Consider the following 23471-nt stretch of genomic DNA (forward strand, 5'->3'; position numbering starts at 1 on the left):
GAACAATGTAAGGGATTCCTGAATGAAGCAGATTGTTTGGTTTCATTCCAATCTGTTTCAGACTTGGTGATGGGACTGAAAAAGCCTTGGTCACTCTGGTGGATGACCTGCACTGGGAGATGGACAGGGGTAGTGTGATCCTGTTAATTCTCCTTAGTCTCTCAGCAGTTTTTGATACCATTGATCATGGTATTATTCTATGCCTTTCAGGGTTAGGACTGGGAGGCACTGTTTGGCAGTGGTTTCTGTCCTTCCTTGAAGGTTTGTTTCAGAGGGTGATGCTGGGGAACTGCTGCTCTGCCCCTTGGCCTCTGGGGTTCCATAAGGTACCATCTTGTTCCCCCATGCTTTTTAACATTTATCTGGAGATCTGGGCTGAGTTGCCACCAATATGAGGATGACACTCAGCTCCATTTTGCGCTTTCAGAAGATCCCAGGGAGGCTGTAGAAACCATGAAGAGTTGCCTGGAGGCAGTTTTGGGATGGACGAGGGCTAACATGCTGAAACTTAATCCTGACAAAATGGAGGTGCTACTGGTATGTGTGGGGGGAAGGTTTGACCTAGGAATGGGGATATCTCTCGTCCTGGATGGGGTTGCACTCTCCTTCAAGGAGCAGGTTCATAACTTGGCAGTGCTATTGGATCTGGGCCACCTGTTGGATATACTGGCGGCAACAGTGGTTGGGGGTGCCTTTCACCAGCTGCAGTTAGTGAGCCAGCTGTGGACCTTCCTGGTGGAAAGATCTTGCCATTGTGGTGCATGCCCTGGTAACATCTGTACTGGATTTCTATAATGTTGGGGAGGGCTACCTTTGAAAACTGTCCAGAAGCTGCAGTTTGCACAGAATACTACGACCATAATGCTGAGCTGACTGAGTTGTAGAGGCCTTATCATTCCAGTTTAGTTCTATCTATACTGGCTCCCAATTTGCTTCCAGGCCCAATTCAAGGTACTGGTATTAACTTTTAAAAGTGGGGGATATACAGGGGTCAAGTTACAAACTAAAATAAAAATATTCCAAATAAGTATCTATTGTGAATGTACACAAGGTTATAGTTGAAAACAAGTTAAAAACATAGGGCTTAAATTACAGGCTACATGCATCTGCTAAAAGTAACTAAAATGTTCTCCATACACAGATGATGCTACAGTCCAGTGACTGACACAAAGACAGACCAGATTTTGGCCCTCAAGCCTTCCTCAGTGGTCAACTGTAAAATATTTATGGTAAATAAACACACCCACACATTTAGAAACCAATATAAAAATGCTCCCGATGCTCTTGTCTCTTGTATTGTGTGGTATAATTCAAATTATTACACCAGGCTGTGGACTGCAGTTCACACAATGATCTTCACTTGATATAGTATTCTGAGGCTTGTCTTTGGGTGTGTTTTATCAATCTGCAGTTACTCTTTGTTTGGGTTGAGTCTGTGGGGGCTTTTCCCCAACCCTTTTTCTTTTTCGTTATTGACCTTTAAAGCTCTCTATGGCTTGGGGCCAGCGTACCTTAAGGGCGGCCTGTTCTCATATGACCCTACCCACCCACTTCAGTCATCTTTCAAGAACTTCTGTGGGGTTCCCCCTCCACCAGAGGCTAGATGGGTGGCAACCCAAGAAAGGGCCTTCTATGATCCTCGGTAATAGTACTAAAACTTTGAAGCTCCGCCCCCAGTAAGATTCACCTGTCTCCCTCTGCCATTGTTTTCCACCAGCAGGTGAAGACTTTTTGTTTCATTTGTTGTACTCCTAGTGAACTCTTATTGGTCTCTTCCCTGGTTTGTGTGTGTGCGTGTTTGTTTATATGTCTATATGCTTCTATTGTGTTTATATATACATTTTAAATGTTATTTTAATGTTTTAGTATTTGTTGTTTGCTGCCACCTTGGGGATCCTATTTTGTGTGGAAAGGCAGCATATAAATGTGTTAAATGATAAATATAAATGCCTTTTTCTTTGCTTTTAATTAAGTTCTCATACCTGTTGATCTGTCATTCATCTTTTTAATTTTAAGGGCATCAACAGAACATTTTGCACAAGAGACTAATGGCTGCCTAGCTTATGCTACAGATGTGCAGGCCGATCACCACAGCAGTTTACTCCCCTTGCCAGTCCTTAAGTTTTAAAAGATATTCTTTCGTCGGACTTGCAAACTGGCTTGCTCAAAATCATTGAAATATGAGATCTGCTATCACTAATTTAAAATCAATCTCTCTCATTAGAGATTATGATAAGCTTGTACAACAGTGACATTCATTTGTATATTTTAGCATTTCAGAGCCGCCACAGAATGCAAACGCCTGACATTGGAATCAGTTTGATTTCTTTCATGATTGAAGATATTAAGCACTACAAGAGCACTGAAATTTCAATCTGATTAGGATCAAAATTCCTCAGGATCAAAACACTTTCTTTTTTCCCCCTACAGTTTTACTAATTGTGTGCTACTTGACATTGTGGAGTTATTCCGCAGCATGATAGCAAAACTTGTGAAGTGTGTTTCTACTATCAGGAATTATCGACTCATTCTATCTGTTTTTCTTCATGTGCTTAAGGTTATTAAAAGAACAAAAAAAATATAATTGATATGTACAACTTGAAAGACTGAGTTCGTTTGTAGCTGAGAAACTGAACTACTAAGTATTAAGTGTGTCAACACAAACTTCGAAGAAAATGTACACAAAAGCAGCCTTGTATGTGAAACAAAAATTCACAAGACAAACTTTCTATATTGAAGAGCAAGTGGTCTTGGAAAATAGGAAGTGATGAATAAAATCACGGTAAAACAGGTTTGTTTTCAGAAAATCTAGATTGTACCAGCTACTGGAAACCAAATCAGAATACATCAGAAAGAATGCTACCTAACATCTTCATCAGAGACCTTTCCCCGATTGGGAAATGGACTGACCTTACTTACACTTTCTAAAGGATTGTGTTTCTTTCAGCTGTAAATTGAGTCTTGAAGAAATAGGATGATGTTCTCCAAAGCAACAGCTGAGGGTGACAAGTATCTTCCTTGTCAGTGTTAGGTTTGTGAATTTAGACCTCAATTAAGATTCCAAAATGAAAAGGCATATATTATATTTCTGGCTACTCAACACTAGTAACAGTATTCTCCAAGCAATATGTCTACTTTGAAAATCCTGGTATATTCTCTTATATCTGTCCAGCAGTATATTCATAATATTCTTTAGAGATCTTGACTCACTTCTACATCCTGCGGAGTCCCCAGCCAGAAAGTACTTGAAGTTACTGTTCAGTGAACATTATTAATTTTTTTTCAATTAATTGAGGAGACATGTGCTTCTACATTATGTGACATATATTTTTTTTAAAGCAGCAAATGGACTTTTGTAATAATAATGAAAGAGCATTGTTGTGCTAAAACAATGCCTTTTAAAGGGCCTTTTCATATATTAAAGTGATAGGAAACATCTTAATTCCTTTCTACCAGTTGTTACTATTGGCATGAAAAATAACACTGATTTAAACCTAGGCCAAAAGGGAGCTCTTTGACAGCAACTTTGTGTGCAGCTGATAAAGATGCTTTGTGTCTCCAATGAGTTACTCAGAGAAGTTCCATAGAATGAATGCCTGGTTAAATGTGATGCTGGCTAAGTAAAAAAATGTTCCAGGGCAAGGTCCCACATGCCTTTGATTCATTGGGATGGATCCTGCCCCTATCCTATCACTCCATTGAGCAAAGCTTGGAACGTTTCTCCAACTTAAGTGGCTCTTCCTCTGGAAAAGGGATCTTTGGAGGATGTTTAAGAACATAAAGCACATATAAATAACCTGCAGGATCAGACCAGTGGTCCAAATCCAGTATCCTATTCCACACAGTAGCAACCAATTGCTCTGGACACAAGGGCATAGAGGCTAAAGTGATGTCCTTTTCTGCTGCAGCCTCCTGGCTCTGGTATTCAGAGGTTTGCTGCTCTTGGATATGGAGGCTCCCTTCAGTCACCATGGTTAGTAGCTATTGATGGGCCTCTCCTCCATGAATCTGTCTAATCCCTTTTAAAGCTGTCTATGTTCATGGCCATCATTCCACAGTTTAATTACATATTGAGTAAAGAAGTATTACCTTTTGTCTGTCCTGAAACTATTTCAGAACAATTTATCCCCCCCTCCCCCAGTTTTAGTTTTATGGGAGAGACCAAGAAGCTCCATCCCTCCCTCTTTTCTCTACCCTATTCATAATTTTATAAACCTCTATCATATCTCCACCAAGCTGTCTTTTTTCTAGACTGAAAAATCGTAGCTAGAGATGGGCACGAACAACAATACGAACAAAAAAAAGCCAAGAACAGCCCAATCCGCTGTTCGCAAGCAAGCTGTTCATGAGACCCCGTTCCTGGTGAACATGTGTTCATTCCAAGCCCTCTTCGTGGCGTTCATCAGTCATTCATAAAGCCAGACAGTTTGGCGCCTTTCAATCAATTCCCCTGGCAACATAGGCATGAACTGTCAACTCCTTCTGGCTTTCCCTCTGGCTTGTAACCCCTCAAAGTATCTTCTAGCAGACAATCCAGTTTTTTCCACTATGAAAAGAAAACAACAGGAAAGGGAGGGACCCATGGATCATAGCTTTCCCAGGGTTCAGTCTCTCTGAAACTTGGGGGGGGGGGGGTCTTCAGAGGACAGTGAGGACTATGTCCCCTGCAAATTTGGTGGGTATTGGACATTGGGAAGGTCAGTTTGTAACTCCTCAATTAGCTTTCTGCAGACAGTCCAGTTTTTGTCACTGTGAAGAGAAAAAGACAGGAAAGGGAGGGACCCATAAATCATGCCTTTCTCGGGGTGCAATCTTTCTGAAACTTGGAGGGTCTTCAGAGGACAGTGAGGAGGACAGCGAGTTTAGTTTATGTGTACATAAACTAAAAATGAAAAAGTACTGGAAGTCTCCAGTACCAGCCAGGGGACATAATCCAGGGGTCATAATCCAGTGAGGATTATGTCCCCTGCAAATTTGGTGGGTATTGGACATTGGGAAGGTCAGTTTGTAACTCTTCAATTAGCTTCCCGCAGACAGTCCAGTTTTTGTCACTGTGAAGAGAAAATGACATGAAAGGGGGAGACCCATGGACTCTCCTTTCCCCGTCTTAAGTTCTGCTAAGTCCGTTCTGGCTCCCACAAACCTCCAACTATGAACATGTTTGTGAACATGTCATGTCCATCGATGTTCGTGAATCCCTGTTCGTGGATGGCAATGAACAACGAACATCGTGTTCGGTTGTTTTCCTGTTTGTGCCCATCTCTAGTCATAGCCTCTCCAGCCTCTCTTCATAGGCTAGATGTTCCAACCCCCTAATCATTTTGGTTGCCCTCTTCTGTACTTTTTCTGGCTCTGCAAAGACCTTTTTGAGATATGGTTGTTTTGGTTGTTTTATTTTCAATCCCTTTCCTACTAATTACTAGCATGGAGTTTGCCTTTTAAAGCTATCTACACACTAAAGCTGCTACACACTGGGTAAATATTTTCACTGAGCTTTCCACACCAATCCTGAGATCTCTTTCAATTTCAGTCAGTTCAGACCTCATTAGCATTACCTTACACTTACCCATGTTGAACTTCATTTGCCATGTTGCTCCCACTCACCCAATGGTTGGTGCCAGCCCATTCTCTGATTAAATTCTCACATTTAAATTGGGTCAATGGTGTGCTTATGCATCATGCATCCATGGCCCACGACTGAGCCATGCTGACTTGCTATTGCTGTATGGACAGGCACACGTGACCAGATTTAAATGTAACATGAAATTCATAGAACCATGAAGGGCTATTTTTTTTTAACATGCTTGCTGTAGCGGTTTATTTAGCTTCATTTTGAACAATTATATGGAACGCATTATAAGATTATGTTTTAATATTATATTTAAACCAAAAGCACCCTCTTGCCTTGTAAATCAATACAGAATGGGCTATTATAGAACAAACACATTCACAGTAAGTGTGATGTTAAGAGAGTTACAAGCGCCCAGGAGTGTCCCTATTAGAGTTGCCACTTTGCAACCCAGAGAGATAAGATTTGTACCTTTAAATTCTGCAATGAAGTGAAAAGCTGAACAGTTGCTTGAGCTCCTACTAATTTTCTGCAGTCATTCATCTATCGCCTTTCTCATCTACTGGTGTTACCAGGGCCTCAGCAGGTAGGGAAGAGGAGGACAGAAGAACTGGGGGAAAGTAAGTGGGAAAAGCCATGGTGGTCAAGTCTCTCACTTCATCAGTGAATTTGGAGTTAGGGACTATGAGGAAGTGAATCAAAAATAAAAAAGCCAACATCATTTTTATTTATTATGGAAAACTGTGGCTGTCACATTTGCAACACTGTGTGTATTTTTCCTATGAAGAAAGGCTGAAGAAGTTGAAGGACCCAAAGAAATTTGAGGCTGGATCCCAGACTTCTTTTTAAAGGGGCAGTTGTAACACTTGAACCAGTGCTAACTGTAAAGGAAGTCACATTGGACTATCAAATATCATGAGAAGGACAAGGAAAATGGTGGGATGACAGCAAACAGACTAATATTGGCATGGAAAGTCCCTCAAGCAGGATGTATAGAAAGTCCCTGAGACTATATTGGGTACGAAGAGTCAGAAAATAAACTCATCTCTATGAAAGATATGTTAAAAATGTGTTGAGCTGCATTCTATGCTAAGTTTGCGCCAACATGTATTTTCCATGTAATCAACACATTTTAATTGATAAGAAGACAAAATAAAGAAAAAACAAAAACAAATACAGCTCAAAAAGTCAAAACTTGCTGAGATCAATTCAATGATAAACCTACATCAACCCAGTGATCAGTAGATTCTGGCTTGGTCTGGCTAACTAAGACTAGAGGTCTGTATACATCAGCTAATAAGATTGATTGCTTTTATTAATCTAGTAGTTTGGATAAGAGCTAGGTATACTATAGAGACATGCTGTAAGAACACAAAGGGTGTTGTGAACAATAAAGAGGGTATTGCATCATTTGGTCTTGTTCTATAAAAAGTGTAATCCACCACAGATGGGGGAAAAAAAGGATCCCTTGAGTAGAGAAAAGGCTGCTGGACTTCACCAGTTCAATGAACTGTTGCAAATGAGTTTTCCCCTCAAGCACAGCATCACTTGAACACAGTAGCAGTGATTACAGCCCCTAATTAAGATTGGGCTGCACTGTGAGGACAGAGGAGGCTTAACCCTTTCTCTGTTATAATTGTGCTGATCTAATGCTTTAAGCAATGCTGTTAATGGCCCAGAAAAAGAAATAAAACAGGAAAGGACAGAGTGCCTGTCTTTTTCCCTTCCAAAACTAATATAAGTTTGTGTGTGAGAATGGGAGAGGAATTTCAATCAGTCGGAGCGGAAAGGGATACCCCCCCCCCATATTGTGGTCCCAATCCAAACTGGGGCCTTGCATGGTTATCATCATCCTTTAAAAACCCCAATAAGAAATGCTTATGGATCTTCTGGCATCTGTTAGATCTGTAGCTTAGAAACAGAACCCCTGTCCATCATCTTCAAGGCCTCCTGGAGGACTGGGGATGTGCCACAAGACTGGAGAAGAGCGAATGTTATCCCAATCTTTAAGAAAGGGAAGAAGGATGACTCGCGAAACTACAGGCCGGTCAGTCTGACTTCTGTAGCTGGGAAGATATTAGAACAGATTTTAAAGGGATCAATCTGTAAGCATCTGAAGGACCGCTCAGTGATCCGGGGAAGTCAGCATGGTTTTGTTCCTAACAGATCTTGCCAGACCAACCTAGTTTCCTTCTTTGATCGAGTGACCAGCTTACTGGATCAGGGGAACTCTGTTGACGTGATTTATCTGGATTTCAGTAAAGCTTTTGATAAGGTCCCCCATGACATTCTGATGGGCAAACTGGAAGACTGTGGAGTGGACTATTTGACAGTTCGGTGGATAGGGAACTGGTTGGAGGGCCGCACTCAAAGAGTGGTGGTCAACGATGTTTCATCAGATTGGAGGGAGGTGCCCAGTGGGGTGCTGCAGGGCTCGGTTTTGGGCCCGGTACTTTTCAATATTTTTATCAATGATCTGGATGAAGGAGTGGAAGGGCTGCTCATTAAATTTGCTGATGATGCCAAATTAGGAGGGGTAGCAAACACCCAAGAAGATAGAATTAAAATTCAACAAGACCTGAATACTCTGGAGAAGTGGGCAGCTGTGAATAGGATGCAATTCAACAAAGACAAGTGCACAGTATTACATCTGGGCCACAAAAATGGGAAGCACAAATACTGGATGGGGGATACACTTCTAGGCAGTAGTATATGTGAAAGGGATCTTGGGGTAAGAGTGGACTGTAAACTAAATATGAGCAGTCAGTGTGATGCGGTGGCAAAAAAGGCTAATTCAATCTTGGCTTGTATCAAAGGGGCCATAGCGTCGAAATCGCAAGAGGTCATAGCCCCTCTCTATACTGCCTTGGTCAGGCCACACCTGGAGTATTGTGTGCAGTTCTGGAGGCCTCGCTTCAAAAAGGATGTGGACAAAATCGAGAGGGTGCAGAGGAGAGCGACAAGAATGATCAGGGGTCTGGAGACTGAGCCCTACGAGGAAAGGTTGAGGGCCTTGGGAATGTTTAGTTTGGAGGAGGTTGAGGGGGGACATGATTGCTCTCTTTAAATATTTGAAAGGCTGTCAATTGGAGGAGGGAAAGGAGCTGTTCCAGTTGGCAGCACAGGGTAGGACCTGAAGCAATGGACTTAAATTACATGCACGAAGGTACCGGCTGGATATTAGGAAAAACTTTTTCACGGTCAGAGTAGTTCAAAAGTGGAATCAGCTGCCTAGGGAGGTGGTGAGCTCCCCCTCACTGGCAGTTTTCAAGAAGAAGCTGGATGAATACTTGACAGAGATTCTTTAGGCTGATCCTGCACTGGGCAGGAGGTTGGACTAGATGGTCTGTATGGCCCCTTCCAACTCTATGATTCTATGATTCTAACACAGGGGATATGTGTGACATAGGTATATAAAATTATTAGTGGTGTATACCTGGTGACTAGAATTCTTCCTCTGACTCGGCCCTACAAATAAGGTTGATAATACATGACACAGCAAAGGAAGGACTTTTTCACAAGGCACATAATTAACTTTTGGAATTCATCACCACACAATGGTCTGACAGTCACTAATAGACAAATTCATGGAGGAAAGGTCTATCAGTACATTAAGACGAGAAGAATTAGGACTGTCAAACAATTCAAGAGATTTTCTTAGTGGATTAATTTATATTTTGTTGACATATCCAAGTATGAGAAAATATACTAAGTAAACAAAAGCTATAACTTATTGTTAGGATGAAGTTAATCCACAACATTTGTCTTTTTATACTCTATAAGAAACAAAAATGGCCTTAAAAATGAACAAATGTAGCTTTAATGAGCAGTAGCTCATTTGCCTTACCAATTAAAACCTGAATTTGCCTTACCAATTAAAATTTGTCCACATCTGTTAATCACCTATAGATTCAATTACTTAATTTACTGATTAAATGACACCAGTAAGAAAAAGTCTTTAGGTTCAGAGGCAGTATACCAATGATATGTACCTCTGATGCAGGAAGTAAAAATAGCCAATGAATGAATCATGCACTACTTGTGAGAGTCATAAGAGCACTACTCTGGCAATTGCTGGCAACAAGTAGTGACTAAGTTATGCCAGGTTGACTTAGCCTTTTTTAAAAAGGTGGGCAGGAATCTGCGCCCCCCTCCCGTTAGTAATAGTGGTTTACTAATTATTGAAGAGAGAAGATAATTTATATTTACATTTTAAAATAAGGGCATGCTATGTTTCTACTAGGGCACCGGCTGGTCCTTTAAATGACCAGGGGTTCGCCTTTCCCACTAGTGCAGACCCTCTCATATCATTCCTCAAGTTCCCCTGTTTTCTAACAGCAGCACTGTGTGACATCAGTGGGCTGCAGTGAGAGGAGGGAGGCCAAAAAATTCTATTTGCCTTACCAATCCAGGTTGGGATGGAGTCCTGGAGGGCCACCCAGAGGGAAGTCTAGGCTCCTCCTTGCAAAATGGTCTTTTCTTTGTGAAGAGGAGGAGATGGCCACTTTTCTCACAGCTTTGCTCAACAAGAAGGTTGATTTGGACTCTGTATTCTCCAGCAGCTGTCTCTGCACCCCCTTACTCAGCCACCACAATTGAAGAAGCAGGATTACAAAAGATAGGCTTAAAGTAACATCACATGTTGAGCCAGAAGCAGGGTATCCAGCTCCAGGTTGGGAAATTCCAGGAGATTTGTGGGGTAGAGAGGAGAGGGTTTGGGGACAAGAAGGACCTCAGTAGGATATAGTGTCATACAGTCTACCTTCCACAGCACTATTTTCTCCAGGGAAACATCTCTGTGGCCTGGAGATCAGTTGTAATTCTGGGAAATCTCCATCAGCCACCTGGCAGTTGGCAACCCTAGAGCCTGGACGTGATGCATGTAACATAGGCCTTTTTGAGGGCCCTTAATTTCCCCATACACCCCTGCTTGGATGCCATTCATTTCACCAGATTGCCTTTCTTTTGAGTTCAGCTTTAATGCAGATGTCTCAGATTCCCTGCTGCGAAACCAGAAATGCAAATTTGGTGCGATTCAAATTCACCAAAGTGAGATTCAAACACTCACTGGCAATCTTAAGTGATTGAAGAAAGTATGCATGTTACATCTGAATCACTTACAGAAGAAACCGAAAAGGAATGAGCAGGGCGAGAGCAGTTGGAGGGCCAGATCATTTTGACAACGTCAGGGTACTTACAGTCTAAATGACTGTGCCTGATCCCTTCCACATCTTCTGCATGAATGAAGTGGTAACATCTCTTCCCTACGATGTCTGCAGGAGTCAGATCCATATAATCACTAATCCTATAAAGGAAAAAATAGACCCTATAAATCAAGATGGAAAAAATACAAGAGCAGTCAAACAAATCCTTTCCTAATCCTAAACATGCATCTGCCTGTTGAGCCATTTTTTGTAATGCCAGTTCCATATTATTTTGCTGTGTTAGTGCAGATAATCAACATTCACTGTCCCACCCACTAATTTTGCAGGTGCACAAATTCATAGGGGTGCAAGTACATGTTATCTAAGTGGGGCACTCTGTCCAGAAGAGTGGTATATAAGCATAGTTATTATTATTTTTTTATTATATGTAGCTCTGTGGGGGTTTTTGGCATTTTTTTTAGTGGATTGCTGCCACAAGGAGACTAGAATATGGGAGTATTGGCCATCTAACCCTTTTCTTAATGAAAATCAGTATCCCAAGCTGCTTTTACCAGCACTGGGAGAGAAGAAAAAAAACCAGGCCCTGTAAAATTCTCCTTTGGGGATTAAAAGCAGTGTGGCAGTGGTGGTGACCTTCAATGAGAAAAGAGTGAAAAGAGAAAGAACTAAATATCCCCTCCCCTGCCCCCGCCATCTATGCTGAATTGTAACCATCATGGTGATTTCTGTAAAAAGAAACTGAGAAAATCCCAGAACTACACACCATGTATAATTCTGCCCTGTTCTTAAAAACAAACACTTGGAAAAAGATTCATTTGTCTAGACCATAAATATTGTCACCACACAACACTAGCACAAGCAAACTCCGGAATGTTTTGTTGTAAGGAGCGCTTCTGAAATCTGCCCATTACAACAAATGCAGAAGCAAGTTTGCAGCAAGGCTGTTCCCCTCATGCAATAGTCGCTAAGAGAATATAATTCCTTAAAATACAAAGCTCCTGATTAAAAGAGCAAGATAATTCAAGGTTACATAATAAAATGAGAACATGCTATGCTTATGCTAAATGATTAGAGACACCTTTCATTTCAACAGATTGGTCTACTATTGGGTATATTCATGAAAAAGCCTCTTTCAACAGTTTCCTGGCACAAAGTCCAAACGGGCATTTCAAGCGATATAATTTAAATGCGGAGACATACAGATGCCTGGGGGTGTTATCTTTTTTAGTCTTATTCTGCTGGGAGCTCAGCTTTCACTCCTGGCCCTTTCAACTGGGACTTTGTGCTTTCCTCGACACAGAAACTTCTAAATCCTTTCAGTAGCTCTTCCTGCTGTATGCTATGCTCAGTTTCTCTATGTAAGGGTCTGATTCTGTCATTGATTGTCCAGATGTCACTGTCCTCAGGCATCAGTTCTAAAAAAAAAAAATCCTCTGAATTGAAAAACATGTTGGGTGAACTAGCATTTCTAGTTTTGATGAGAAGACAGCATTCATTTTCACGGTTTAGACAGAATTAGATTTGTTTCTACCTAAATTACAAAGCGGTAGTTTAAAAGGGAGCACTCTATAAGGTCTTTTCCATATTAGAGGGGCTATAGAAGAGCTATCAAATAACAAAGAGGGTTCACATATTACAGGGCAGGAATTACAGGCAAAGGGCTACTCTATTTAGGTAAAGTAAAAACTAGAAGTGATTTTTAAAAAAATATGACAGCAAATTACAGAGGGAGCCAATGGATTCGACAAGAAATCTCTCTGATGTAGTGGTTCGAGTGTGGGACTCTGATCTAGAAGACCCAGGTTCAAATCTCCACTCTGCCATGGAAGCTTGCTGGGTGACTTGTGCTTTGTTATGAGGATAAAATGGAGGCATGGAGAACAATGTAAGCCACTTTGGGTCCCCAGCAGGGAAGAAAAGCAGAGAACCGAGGGCCTCAGACTTACCTGGGGCCAGGTTGCTGCCAGTGCGACGAGAGGGTGAGGCATGGCGGCCGCCATGATTGCAGGGCGAGCCCGGCTGGCCGGGCCGAGCCCCAGCCAATTGGTTTGAACCCCGGCCGCCCAATTGGGAGGGCTGGGGTTGGCCGGGGTGGGTGGGGCTGAGGAGCGGACTGCAGGTTTGCAGTCTTCCCTCAGGTCCGGCTGCACCACTTATTGCTCCACGGCTGGCCCCGCTCCCTTTCAGTCACCGGTGGAGTTTGAACAGGAAGGATCGTGGGAACGGATCGCGCCGTGGGATGACCAAGCAGAGCAGCGGAAGTCTGAGCGGGCACAGGCAGAGGCAGGAGGTCAGAGCTGAGCCTCCTGCCTCGACCCAGCAAGAAGATCGTTGTTGGCCCGGCCTCGGCAGAAGACCTGCGGCAGGAGCACCTGAAGAGCATGAAGGCACGAGGTCTAGCTGAGCCTCGTGCCTCGTGGCAGCAAGCGGTGCAGTGGCGACGCCCAACAGAGCGGAAGAGAGCGCCGCGGCAAGCACGTCGCACTGAGGCAAAACCCAGAGCTGGTCACTGCCAGCGAGAGCAGCAGGGAGGGAGCGGGGAAATCCCTTTACTCCAGCTGTTGGGCCTTACGGAGCCGCTTCAGCAGGGGCACGTTGGGCGTTCCAGGGCTAAGATGGCATGGCTCCCTCTAGGCAAGCTAAAACTGGGGGGAAGGGGACGTGGCCAGCACGGGCTGGTGGCAATCGGGGGAGCAAAGCCCCCCCTCTTCTGGCAAGGGCTCAGGCACCTCTGCATCGGGGCGGGGGAGCAAGGGCACTGCCTCCACGGACAGGGCCCGGAACCCCCCCCCCGCATCAGGCCGGACACCGAGGGGTAGGTCCCACCCTTCGCTTCAGCAGGACAAGGGTACCAGGCAACCCAGGCCTGCCTCCTCGGGTGGGGGCAGGGCCAGCCACAGCTCCAAGGCAAGGGGCCCCTCTAAGGGGGCAGCCAAGCCTCGGGGGCCTTCTGCAGCAGCATGGGCAAAGGGAAGGAGCCTCGGGGGGAGGGGGTCTGCCGAAGGGGCCAGGGGGCAGGCTTCCTCTGACCATGGGCCTGCACCTGAGTCCTTGAGCAGCATCAGCCGGGCCCTGGAGCTCCTCACGGCCCGGGTCGAGCAGCTGGGGAACTCCGGGCCCGGGGCAGGCCAGCCAGCCCCTGGGCCTGTCGAGGTCCCCCAACGTGGCTGAAGCAAGCCAGGAAGAAAGCGCTCTGCTCCAAGCAAGGAAGCGCTGAGGTCTTCTTCTGCCAGCTCATCAGACTCAAGCAGCAGGGATCGGAGGAGGCTTGCAAAAAGGGGGCGGACGTCGCGCAGGAAGAGGAGCCGGCGTCACCGGGAGGATTCAGACAGCGGGGAGACCTCAGGTGAGTCCTCATCCTCGGAGGAGGGGGACCTCTGGGAAGAGTATTGGGAGGTGGCTTCAGGGGTCCCGGGCTTACCAGCCAGGGCCCAGCGGCGGCGTGCGGGGGCCACAGGGGGGAGGGCGCCCCCGGGAGGTCTGGGCGCGGAAGATAACCCCCCTCAGGGCTCGTCTTTTATGGACGATGAGGGCCCCCCAGGCCTCCACCTATCCCGCAGGGTGCGGGAACGTATTCTTAATGGTTATTATATGGACATCTTCTCGCTCTTAAAGCCGGAAGTGGAAGATGGGAGGTCTGCCCCCTCTTCCAAGTGGGACAAAAAGGTGGGGAGGAAAGCAACGGCCGATCGCATGTTCGCTAACTGGCTGGAGGGTTTCTCGGTATACATGGGAGTGATTCAGGTGGCCTACCCCGACAGGGGTTGGCATCTCTCCAACCACCTTGGCAACATTCTCCAGGCCCGCGCCTTGGCCGGGGAGCTGGCGGCCATGGATTACGATGAGGCCTTCTGTAAGAGGGCTTCTCACAACCCCAGGGCTCGGTGGGACCTCATCAACCAGAAGCTGTAGCTCTGGTTGGTGGGGCCGCACATGAGGGGCAGGGGTGAGGGGTTCCGCGGCATGCGCTGGTCGGCTCGCCGTGACAGGCCCAGGGGTCCCTGCTGGGAATACAATCAGGGCAAGTGCTTCCGTCCTAAGTGTCGATTTGACCACAACTGTGATGCTTGTGGCGGTCCTCATGCTCGCCCGTCGTGCCCTCGGGCCTCAGCCCCCTCTCAGCCCTTTAGAGGGGGCCGATCTTCCGCCGCAGCTGTGCGAAAGGATGGGGGACTGGCCCCCTCTGTGCACCAGGCCGCCAGTGGTAGCAACTAGTTCGGGCCGGGTTGCATTTGGCCTCGCCAGCACCCCCGTCCGGCTGGCGGCCCTCCTTCCCCTCCTTGCACACTATCCAGACAGGCGGGCTGCCCAATACTTATGTGATGGCTTCTCGGTGGGCTTTCGGATCCCCTTCACAGGCCCCCGCATTGCCACGACCGCCGGCAACCTAAAATCCGCCAGGGAATTGCCGGAGGTGGTTGCGGCCAAGATGGCCAAAGAGGTGCTGGTGGGCCGGGTTGCTGGCCCCTTCAATTCCCCCCCTCTTCCCAACCTTAGGGTCTCGCCTCTGGGGGTCATCCCTAAGAAGACCCCTGGTGAGTATCGCCTGATACACCACCTGTCCTACCCCAAAGGCTCGTCGGTGAACGATTTGATTCCCCCTGAATGTTGTTTGGTCAGATATGCTTCATTCGATCAGGCCGTCCGCCTGGTTAGGGCATGTGGGCAGGGTGCCCTCATGGCTAAGTGCGATGTCCAGTCAGCCTTCTGCTTGTTTCCTGTTCACCCACTCGACCACTGCCTGCTGGGCTTTAAGTTCCAGGACAAGTGGTACATCGACAAGGCCATGCCCATGGGCTGTTCAGTGGCCTGCGCGGCCTTCAAAACATTCAGAACCTTCCTCGAGTGGGCGGCCAAGGACCGCATGGGATCCCCCTTGAATCACACATTACTTAGATGATTTCCTGATAATGACCCCCCCCCAGGTGGCTCACTTTGCGCCGGCCGCCTCATCGCTTTTCAGGCTTTGGCCAGCGAGCTGGGGGTGCCCCTCGCACGGGAAAAGACTGAGGGCCCCTCCTCCTGCCTCACGTATTTGGGCATCAAACTGGACTCAGTCGCCGGCATATCTCAGCTCCCAGCTGACAAGCTTGCCCGGCTCGAGGCCCTCATAGCCGCCACCCTTCCCCGGGAGAAGTGCACCCTAAGGGAGCTTTAGTCTATCATAGGCCACCTCAACTTCGCTTGCAGGGTGGTGTCCCCAGGGCGGTCCTTCTGTTCCCGTCTTTCCAGGGCTTGCCGGGGGGTGTCCGCCTCTCATTATCGCGTCCGGCTCAACAAGGGCATCAAAGCTGACCTCCAGGTGTGGCTGGATTTCTTGTCAGGATTTAATGGGGTCTCCCTCTGGCAGGACCCCCTGGACCTGGGATCGAGCTTGCAAGTCCATTTGGATGTGGCCGGGAGCCCGGGGTTTGGGGTTTATTTTAAGGGGCGCTGGTGCGCCCAGCGTTGGCCCTCCTCATGGGCAGGCTTGGGGATCCTCCGGAACCTCACATTTTTAGAACTCATCCCCATTGTGGTAGCGGTGGTCATCTGGGGGTCCCTGCTTCGGGACAGGCGGGTCACCTTCTGGTGTAACAATCTAGCCATGGTCAAGGTAATCAACCGGCAGTCCTCTCACTCTGAGCGGGTCATGCGCCTCATCCGCCGCTTTGTTTTAACATGTCTCGCTGCTAACATTACCTTCTCAGCCCACCATGTTGCAGGTGTGGACAATGGGTTGGCTGATGCATTATCTCACTTCCAGATGGAGAGGTTCTTTGCGCTGGCTCCAAAGGCTCGACGCACCCCTGATCACTTTCCAGAGGACCTGTGGCTGATTGGAGGGACTCCGTGAGGCAGGGAGTATTATGCTCAGTGGCCCCATCCACCCTCCGGGCTTACTCGGCAGCAGCCGCCCGCTTTCTGGCCTTCTCCAGAACTGCTGGTGGTCGGGGGTCCTGGCCCACTTCTCAGGACTCGGTCCTGCAGTACCTGGGGCACCTCAGGGGTCTGGGGCTTCCCCCCCGGTCCATGAGGAGGGATCTGGCCGCCATTTCCTTTTTCAGCAAGGCTCAGGGCTTCCCCGACCCATGCAGCAGTTTCATTGCCCGCCGGGCCCTCGAGGGTTGGGCCAGGCTAGCCCCCTCGCCCCCTGACTGCAGGCGCCCTGTCATCTTAGCCATACTGGAACGCGTGCTTCAGGCACTTCCCAGCCTGTGCTGGTCCACATTTGAGGCAAGGCTGTTTCATGCCGCCTTCCTACTGGCCTTTTTTGGCGCCTTCCGCATCAGCGAAGTGGCCGCAGGTTCCCGGTCCGACACATCGGGGCGGGCCCTGGCAGCCTCGGATCTCACCTGTTCCCCCCACAGGGTGACTATCACGCTGCGGCGTTCCAAGACCGACCAGCACGGCTGGGAGGCCACAGTCTCGCTGCAGGCAGCCAAGAGCTAGCACCTGTGCCCAGTGCGGGCTGTCAAGGCCTACTTGGATGGCTGCCCGCCCTGCCCCGGCCCCCTCCTCAAACACGAGGATGGGTCTCTCCTCACCTGGTATCAGTTCTCCTCGGTCTTGAGGGCATGCCTGCAGGCTGCAGGGCTCCCCCCCATGCAGTTCGGCACGCACTCCTTTCGCATCGGGGCTGCCACCATGGCTGCCGGGTTGGGGCTCCCACCACCCGTCATCCAGTCTATTGGCCGTTGGCGCTCCAGCGCATTTCGTTCCTATATCTGCCCTTCTGGGGAGGCTGCTCACTAATGGTATGATGTTCATTGTTGTCCCAGGCAGGAGGAGGACCATGTGGGTGTGTGGCCACAGCATCGTCCACAGCGGGCAAATATGCAGCCACCTCCGGCTGGGGTCAGCATCTGGGTTTGGACAGTCAGCTCCACATCAGCTGGATGGGGGTCCGTGGCATGCTGTGGGATGCCCTCGTCCCTACGCTGACACACCAGGCCCGGCAGAGGGGCCCACCTGACACCATCATGTTCCAGCTCGGGGAGAATGACATTGGCAAGCGCGACTGTCCGGAGCTGAAACGGTCGATGTGCGCAGATTTGGAACACCTGCAGGGTCTTTTCCCTCAGACGGCCTTCCTTTGGTCGGACCTGCTGCAGAGGCGCGTCTGGCGAGGGGCATGCTTCCCCAAGAAGGTGGATGGCATCAGGCAGAGGCTTGCCCGCGCCATGGAGCGGTTCATCTAGGATATCGAGGGTCTCCTGATCAGGCACCTGGACATTTCACATCGCCTGGTGGCTCTATTCCGGCCTGATGGGGTCCACCTCTCCAGCTGGGGTCAGGACATCTGGCTGCAGGACATCAGGGATGGCCTGTTGACTTGGCTTGACAGTTGTAGGAGCGTTGGCGGGGAGCCCAGAGGGGGCTCCTGTGGCGGTGGGCACTGGGGCAGATCTCATTTTTGGGGGGCCAGGGCCTGTGCGTCTATCAGGGGATCCCCATAAGGGATCTTGGGAGTGAGCTACGGTAGGGTCTGCCCAGATCGGGGGCGGCCAGGAAAGCTCACTCCCAGGTGGCAGGGGAGTCCACTCAGGGGTGCACACCCAGGTGACTCCCCCAAATGCCACTTCTTGGGTCCCCCCCTCAGCATGGCTGAGGGGGGTGGGTTTTCGGCTGGCAGGCGGGCCAGCCGAAGTGTGCCGGGATCTGCCCCTCATGCTGCACCAATGCTCCTATTGTAGTGTTAATAAAGTTGTGGCCTGTTTTACCCCAACGCTTGTCTCAGCATGGTCATTCCACGCTTCGCCCCCACACTCTCAGCGTAGGCAGCAATAGATGAAGTAAATTAAAGGAGATTTGTTTGAGGAAGTCTGTTTCCAATAGACCATGGAGAGTTTATACTTGTTGCTACATATTACAATGGATGCTTTTGATTTGGGACCAATTTGGAGATGGTGCAGGGTAGAAGTGGAGGAGAACTTGGTAAACATTCTCCTGTTTGCACAGACACTATAACAGTCAATCTGTGGTGTTGGGTGGGTAGCCATGCTGGTTTACAGAAGAGCAAGATTAAAGTCCAGTAGCACCTTAAAAACCAACAAGATTTTCAGGGTATAAGCTTTTGAAAGTCATGCTTCTATTTGGCAACAGGAGCTTGATTCTTGGAAGCTTATACCTTGAAGATCTTGTTGGTCTTTAAGGTGCTACTGGAACCGAATCCTGCTAATATGTAGTCCTGTTTCCTGCTGACCTGTGATAATGTAGCATGGGCGTGACTGCAGGTAGGATGTCTCTGTGCCCTAGCTCTTCCCAAGCATACTAAGGTTGGTGAGGTAGCCATGTTTATCCACAGCAGACAAAATATCACAGAATCTCATAGCAGGGAGCTTAAGGCACACTGGAGTGAAAATTTGCTCACTTGCTCCACTGGCTGGTGATGTGGCGTCTGCGACTTCATAGATAGAGTTTGACCACAATCTTGTCTTATGAGTAAATAGCTCCCAAAGGAAGGTCAATCCCAGATGCCAACAATCTTTTACTGCAGCTAGTGCTGAAAAGGAATTCTTGGACATATTTGTAGTTGAAACAAAGTGGCCATTTTTTTCTCTATTCCTTAATTATTTCAAATGTAAACCAGTTATACTAATCTCCACATATTACATAGGATAAATGTAGATGCATTCAAGTATTATAATGTATTAAATAACGTCTCAAGATTTTTGTCACTAGCAGAATATGGCAGAATGGAGAAGTCAGACAGAAAAAGAAATTTAAAAAGACAAGAAGAAAGTATCAGGGATCACTATAACAGTGGCATGCTCTGTAAATTAAGGCCACCGAAATACAGGCCAGGAGAGACTGTCTAAAAACTAAGAAAACAATTCTTACTTTATATGTAATAGCCAATTCTCAACTTCTAATGTATATCACACTAAAGCATGTCTATCCATGCCATTCTAAGCAGGATGATGAATCTAACCAACAGAATTTTGATTCTCAAAAGCTCCTACTTTGGAAATCTAGTTGGTCTTTAAAGTGCTATTGTACCTGGATCTTGCTTTTCAACTGCAGACCAACATAGCTACCCAATCGAAACAATCTTAAGTTGATTTCAATGGAATTCAAAGATACAAATCAACGGAGGATGGCACTCTGAAACATGGCACCCAGGGCATGACTATGTAGATAAAGGGACTAGGATGGTCTTAACTATGGATCACACTGGGTTCTATGGCAGAAAGTGAGTGAGTTACAATCACCAGTCTGGGAGGATCCACACCTGCTGCATAATTGTGTGCCTGAGATTCCCAGTTATAAATGACAGGGAGGCATGGGGCATGTTTAGCCTGTACTTTGATGGTACACATCTTAATTTTTTTTTTCACCAAGCAGATAGTGGGAGTTGTAGTCAGTAAAATATTGCACATACAGACATATACTAGCAGGATCAAAAACTTGTCATCAGCCCCATGACACTGGATTGGTGGGTCCTTCACAAATACTTCCTGAGGTGTAGGGAATTTGGGTTGCCCTAAATAAAGGTATCCTGCGGGGTCACTGGAAAACCTGGTTGGGACCTTTCTTCACCTTACCTGGCAAATCAGCAGCAGTTTGCTAATAGGGAAATATGAGGCAGAATTAAATATATTCTTGCATTGCTAATATATTGGAAAGATTAATGCTGTATTCTAGAATGCTTTAAGATGTCACCTTGAAGCATGCATGAAACTATTGATCATGTTCATGAACATGTGGTATCATTCATTACAGTGAATACTGCTAACTCATTGCTGATCTGCCTGGGTATGATAAACTGATTTCCCAGCTTCATTTCCTATAACTTGTGATAGGTGTAGTAATCATTACAGAAGAAGCATTTGTGTGGGCAGCTGTTCTGCAATTTATTTGGAGATACCTGAACAAGTTTATAATATCTGGCTTATAAATTACTAGGAATCAGTAAATATGAGCTTACTTTCACCCATGTTGAGATCTCCAATTCACAGATACAGCTACTCTTTCAAAAACACGTTTCACTAGGGACTAAAACCATGAATTCCACCATCAGAAGCAAGTTAATAAGCATGAGTTATTCAATAACACATAAAGCAGCCCAAATATGCTAGCCAAACAATAAATCAATGTTTTTATTTTTTTACTGCTTCATTCCCTCTATCCATATGTGCTGTGTGTGTGTTTTATGCCATCAAGTCACTTCTGACTCATGGCGACCCTATGAATTAATTATCTCCATCATGTCCTATCATTAATAGCTTTCTTCAGATCTTACAAATGGAAGGTTGTGGTTTCCTTTATTGAGTCAAGCCATCTCATGTTGAGTCGTCCTCTTTTCCTACCGCCTTCCACTTTTCCTAGCATTATTGACATTTCCAGTGAGTCTTGCCTTTTCATGATTGACCAAAGAAACTATATCATTTTAGCTTCCAGGGAGAATTCAGGCTTGATTTAATCTACAACCCACTCATTTGTCTTTTTTGTAATCCATGGTATCTGTAAAACTCCTCCATAACCACATTTCAAATAAATCAACATTCTTCCTGTCAGCTTTCTTCATTGTTCAACTTTCACATCCATATAAAGTTATGGGGAATACCAGAGTAGGAATTATCTTTATCTTGGTCCCCAGGAACACATCCATATCTTTAAGAATATTTTCTTGTTCCTTCATGGCTGCCCTTTCACATCTCAATCTCCTTCTGGTGTCTTGGTTGCAGTCTCCCTTTCGATTGATGATTGAGCCAAAGAATAGAAAATCTCTTAACAATTTCAATTTCACTTGCTATATCCTTTGCTATTCCTCTACTATTAGTATAGCAGACTATCATCTCCCTCACAGTGTCTTTGCTTAATTTATATCCTCTAAGTGCAATAATATTGTTTTCCACAATAAGATCAAGCACAGATATATCTGCTGACTTTCAGGTCAGTAGCTTGAAAGTCCATGCAAGTAATGGAACATGCAGCTGTTCCAAATGATACACTCCAATCTTTTAACCCATAATGCAAGTAGAGATGGGCACGAACAGCAATACGAGCTAAAAAACCCCACAAACAGCCCAATCTGCTGCCTCGTTCGTTGCTATTTGTTGCTGTTCGTCAAGCCAGACAGTCTGGCACCTGCAATCAATTCCCATGGCAACTCAGGCCATTCCTGCTGTTGCCCTGGAAACCCCAATCTAAGCCCAATTTAGCTTGATAGGCAGGTCTTCCTTCCAAATGTGGACTGGAGCTCAAAATTTGTTACAAGAGGAAAAGACCAGGCGGGGGGGGGGGGGAGCTCCCAGCTCTGGCTTTCAGGGAGAGACAGCTGCTGTTAGAGAGACAGCCGCTGTTAGAGAGACAGGGTGAGTGCATTGGAGCTTGAATTTTCTTTGTGTGTGGTGGGATAGGGATCTACCCCTTCAGGTTCCAGGGCTGCTGCCAGGCTCTGGGGCCAAGCTAGCATTTATTATTGGTACCTTTCCTGCTGCCTGCTCAGGTAGGGTTTCTGGGAATGGTGCGGTAGGGATCTACCCCTTCAGGTTCCAGGGCTGCTGCCAGGCTCTGGGGCCAAGCTAGCATTTATTATTGGTACCTTTCCTGCTGCCTGCTCAGGTAGGGTTTCTGGGAATGGTGCGGTAGGGATCTACCCCTTCAAGTTCCAGGGCTGCTGCCAGGCTCTGGGGCCAAGCTATTATTTATTATTGGTACATTTCCTGCTGCCTGCTCAGGTCAGGTTTCTGGGAGTGGTGCAGTAGGTATCTTGATGGCTGGAGGAGAGCCTGCTGGCCCCCATGAACAACGAACATGTTCATGACAGGATCATGTTCGTCAGTGTTCGTTGTTTGTGGATGGCAACGAACAATGAACACCATGCTCATTTTCTTTTTTCTGTTCATGCCCATGTCTAAATGCAAGTAGAACTACTTGATACACCTCGTGGGAGGAGGAGGAGCTGTTATCTAACTGTGATTGATTAAAGGCAATTTATTTAGATATGAACACTTTCTGACAATGCTGTTGTCTCATCAGGCCCCAAACTTTGCTACACTGAAACAAAGCAATTTGAGAAGTATCTAATGTTGGATAACCCCTGAGAGAAAAGGAGATGTATGTATGACTCATACAACTTCAAGGAAAGATAATTCATTGTTCCATGCTTGCCCTTCATAAAAGATTTCTGTCTATATGCATGTGTATATTTGTGTGTATAGATGTTGCTTAGCTGCAGCATATATGGCTCAAAAGGGGGTCGGTCGTATTAGGGCTTTTCTCATGCACTCCGTGGTATACTCTTTGGAGTTCCAGTATCCCAGTGTGGAAACTACTGATCCAAAGGTTACTGCTGTAGTTTTACTATCAGAAAAGTAATATTTAGATTGTGATTTCCCCCTTAATAACTCCCTAGACAGTCTCTAGTGTAGTTTTCCAAATCTTAAAATGACCTTCACCATTCCTTTATGGACGTTGAAATGAAAAAGACCAGATCTAATTGGAATAATTTTCTTCATGGGAAACTGATGCCCTACAAAATATTGATTGTGATAGAAGAACTGGACATTAAGATGTGCAATGCTGAAAAAAAAGGAAAAGCCAAAATGCTGTACCTATTTTCACAGTATATGATATTGAGGTCCATGTTTACTCGCGTTACAAACATGTGGCAGTCGATTCTGACTTCATTGATCGTAGGAGGGGGCAAAGCATGAGCAACAACTACAAGCCCCATGATTTGGCTAGGGACTGTCCGGCCATGGGACAGCGAGACTCTCAGGCGTAACCTTCCTGTTATATGAATCACC

At 46.6% G+C, this 23471-nt stretch overlaps 1 protein-coding gene across 1 annotated transcript in view; it reads right to left on the reverse strand.

Annotated features, from left to right (window-relative positions):
- Window positions 1-23471, reverse strand: part of NPAS3 (neuronal PAS domain protein 3) — a 1036342-nt gene that overhangs the window by 24043 nt on the left and 988828 nt on the right. Inside the window, exons 8-9 of the mRNA XM_054969956.1 lie at window positions 23277-23470; window positions 10768-10874 (exon numbers count right to left, since the gene is read on the reverse strand). Of these exons, the coding sequence (XP_054825931.1) occupies window positions 10768-10874; window positions 23277-23470 (301 nt within the window). The remainder of the gene's footprint in view (window positions 1-10767; window positions 10875-23276; window position 23471) is intronic.

This window comes from Eublepharis macularius, chromosome 2 (assembly GCF_028583425.1).
Source record: "Eublepharis macularius isolate TG4126 chromosome 2, MPM_Emac_v1.0, whole genome shotgun sequence".
Lineage (NCBI taxonomy): Eukaryota > Metazoa > Chordata > Lepidosauria > Squamata > Eublepharidae > Eublepharis > Eublepharis macularius.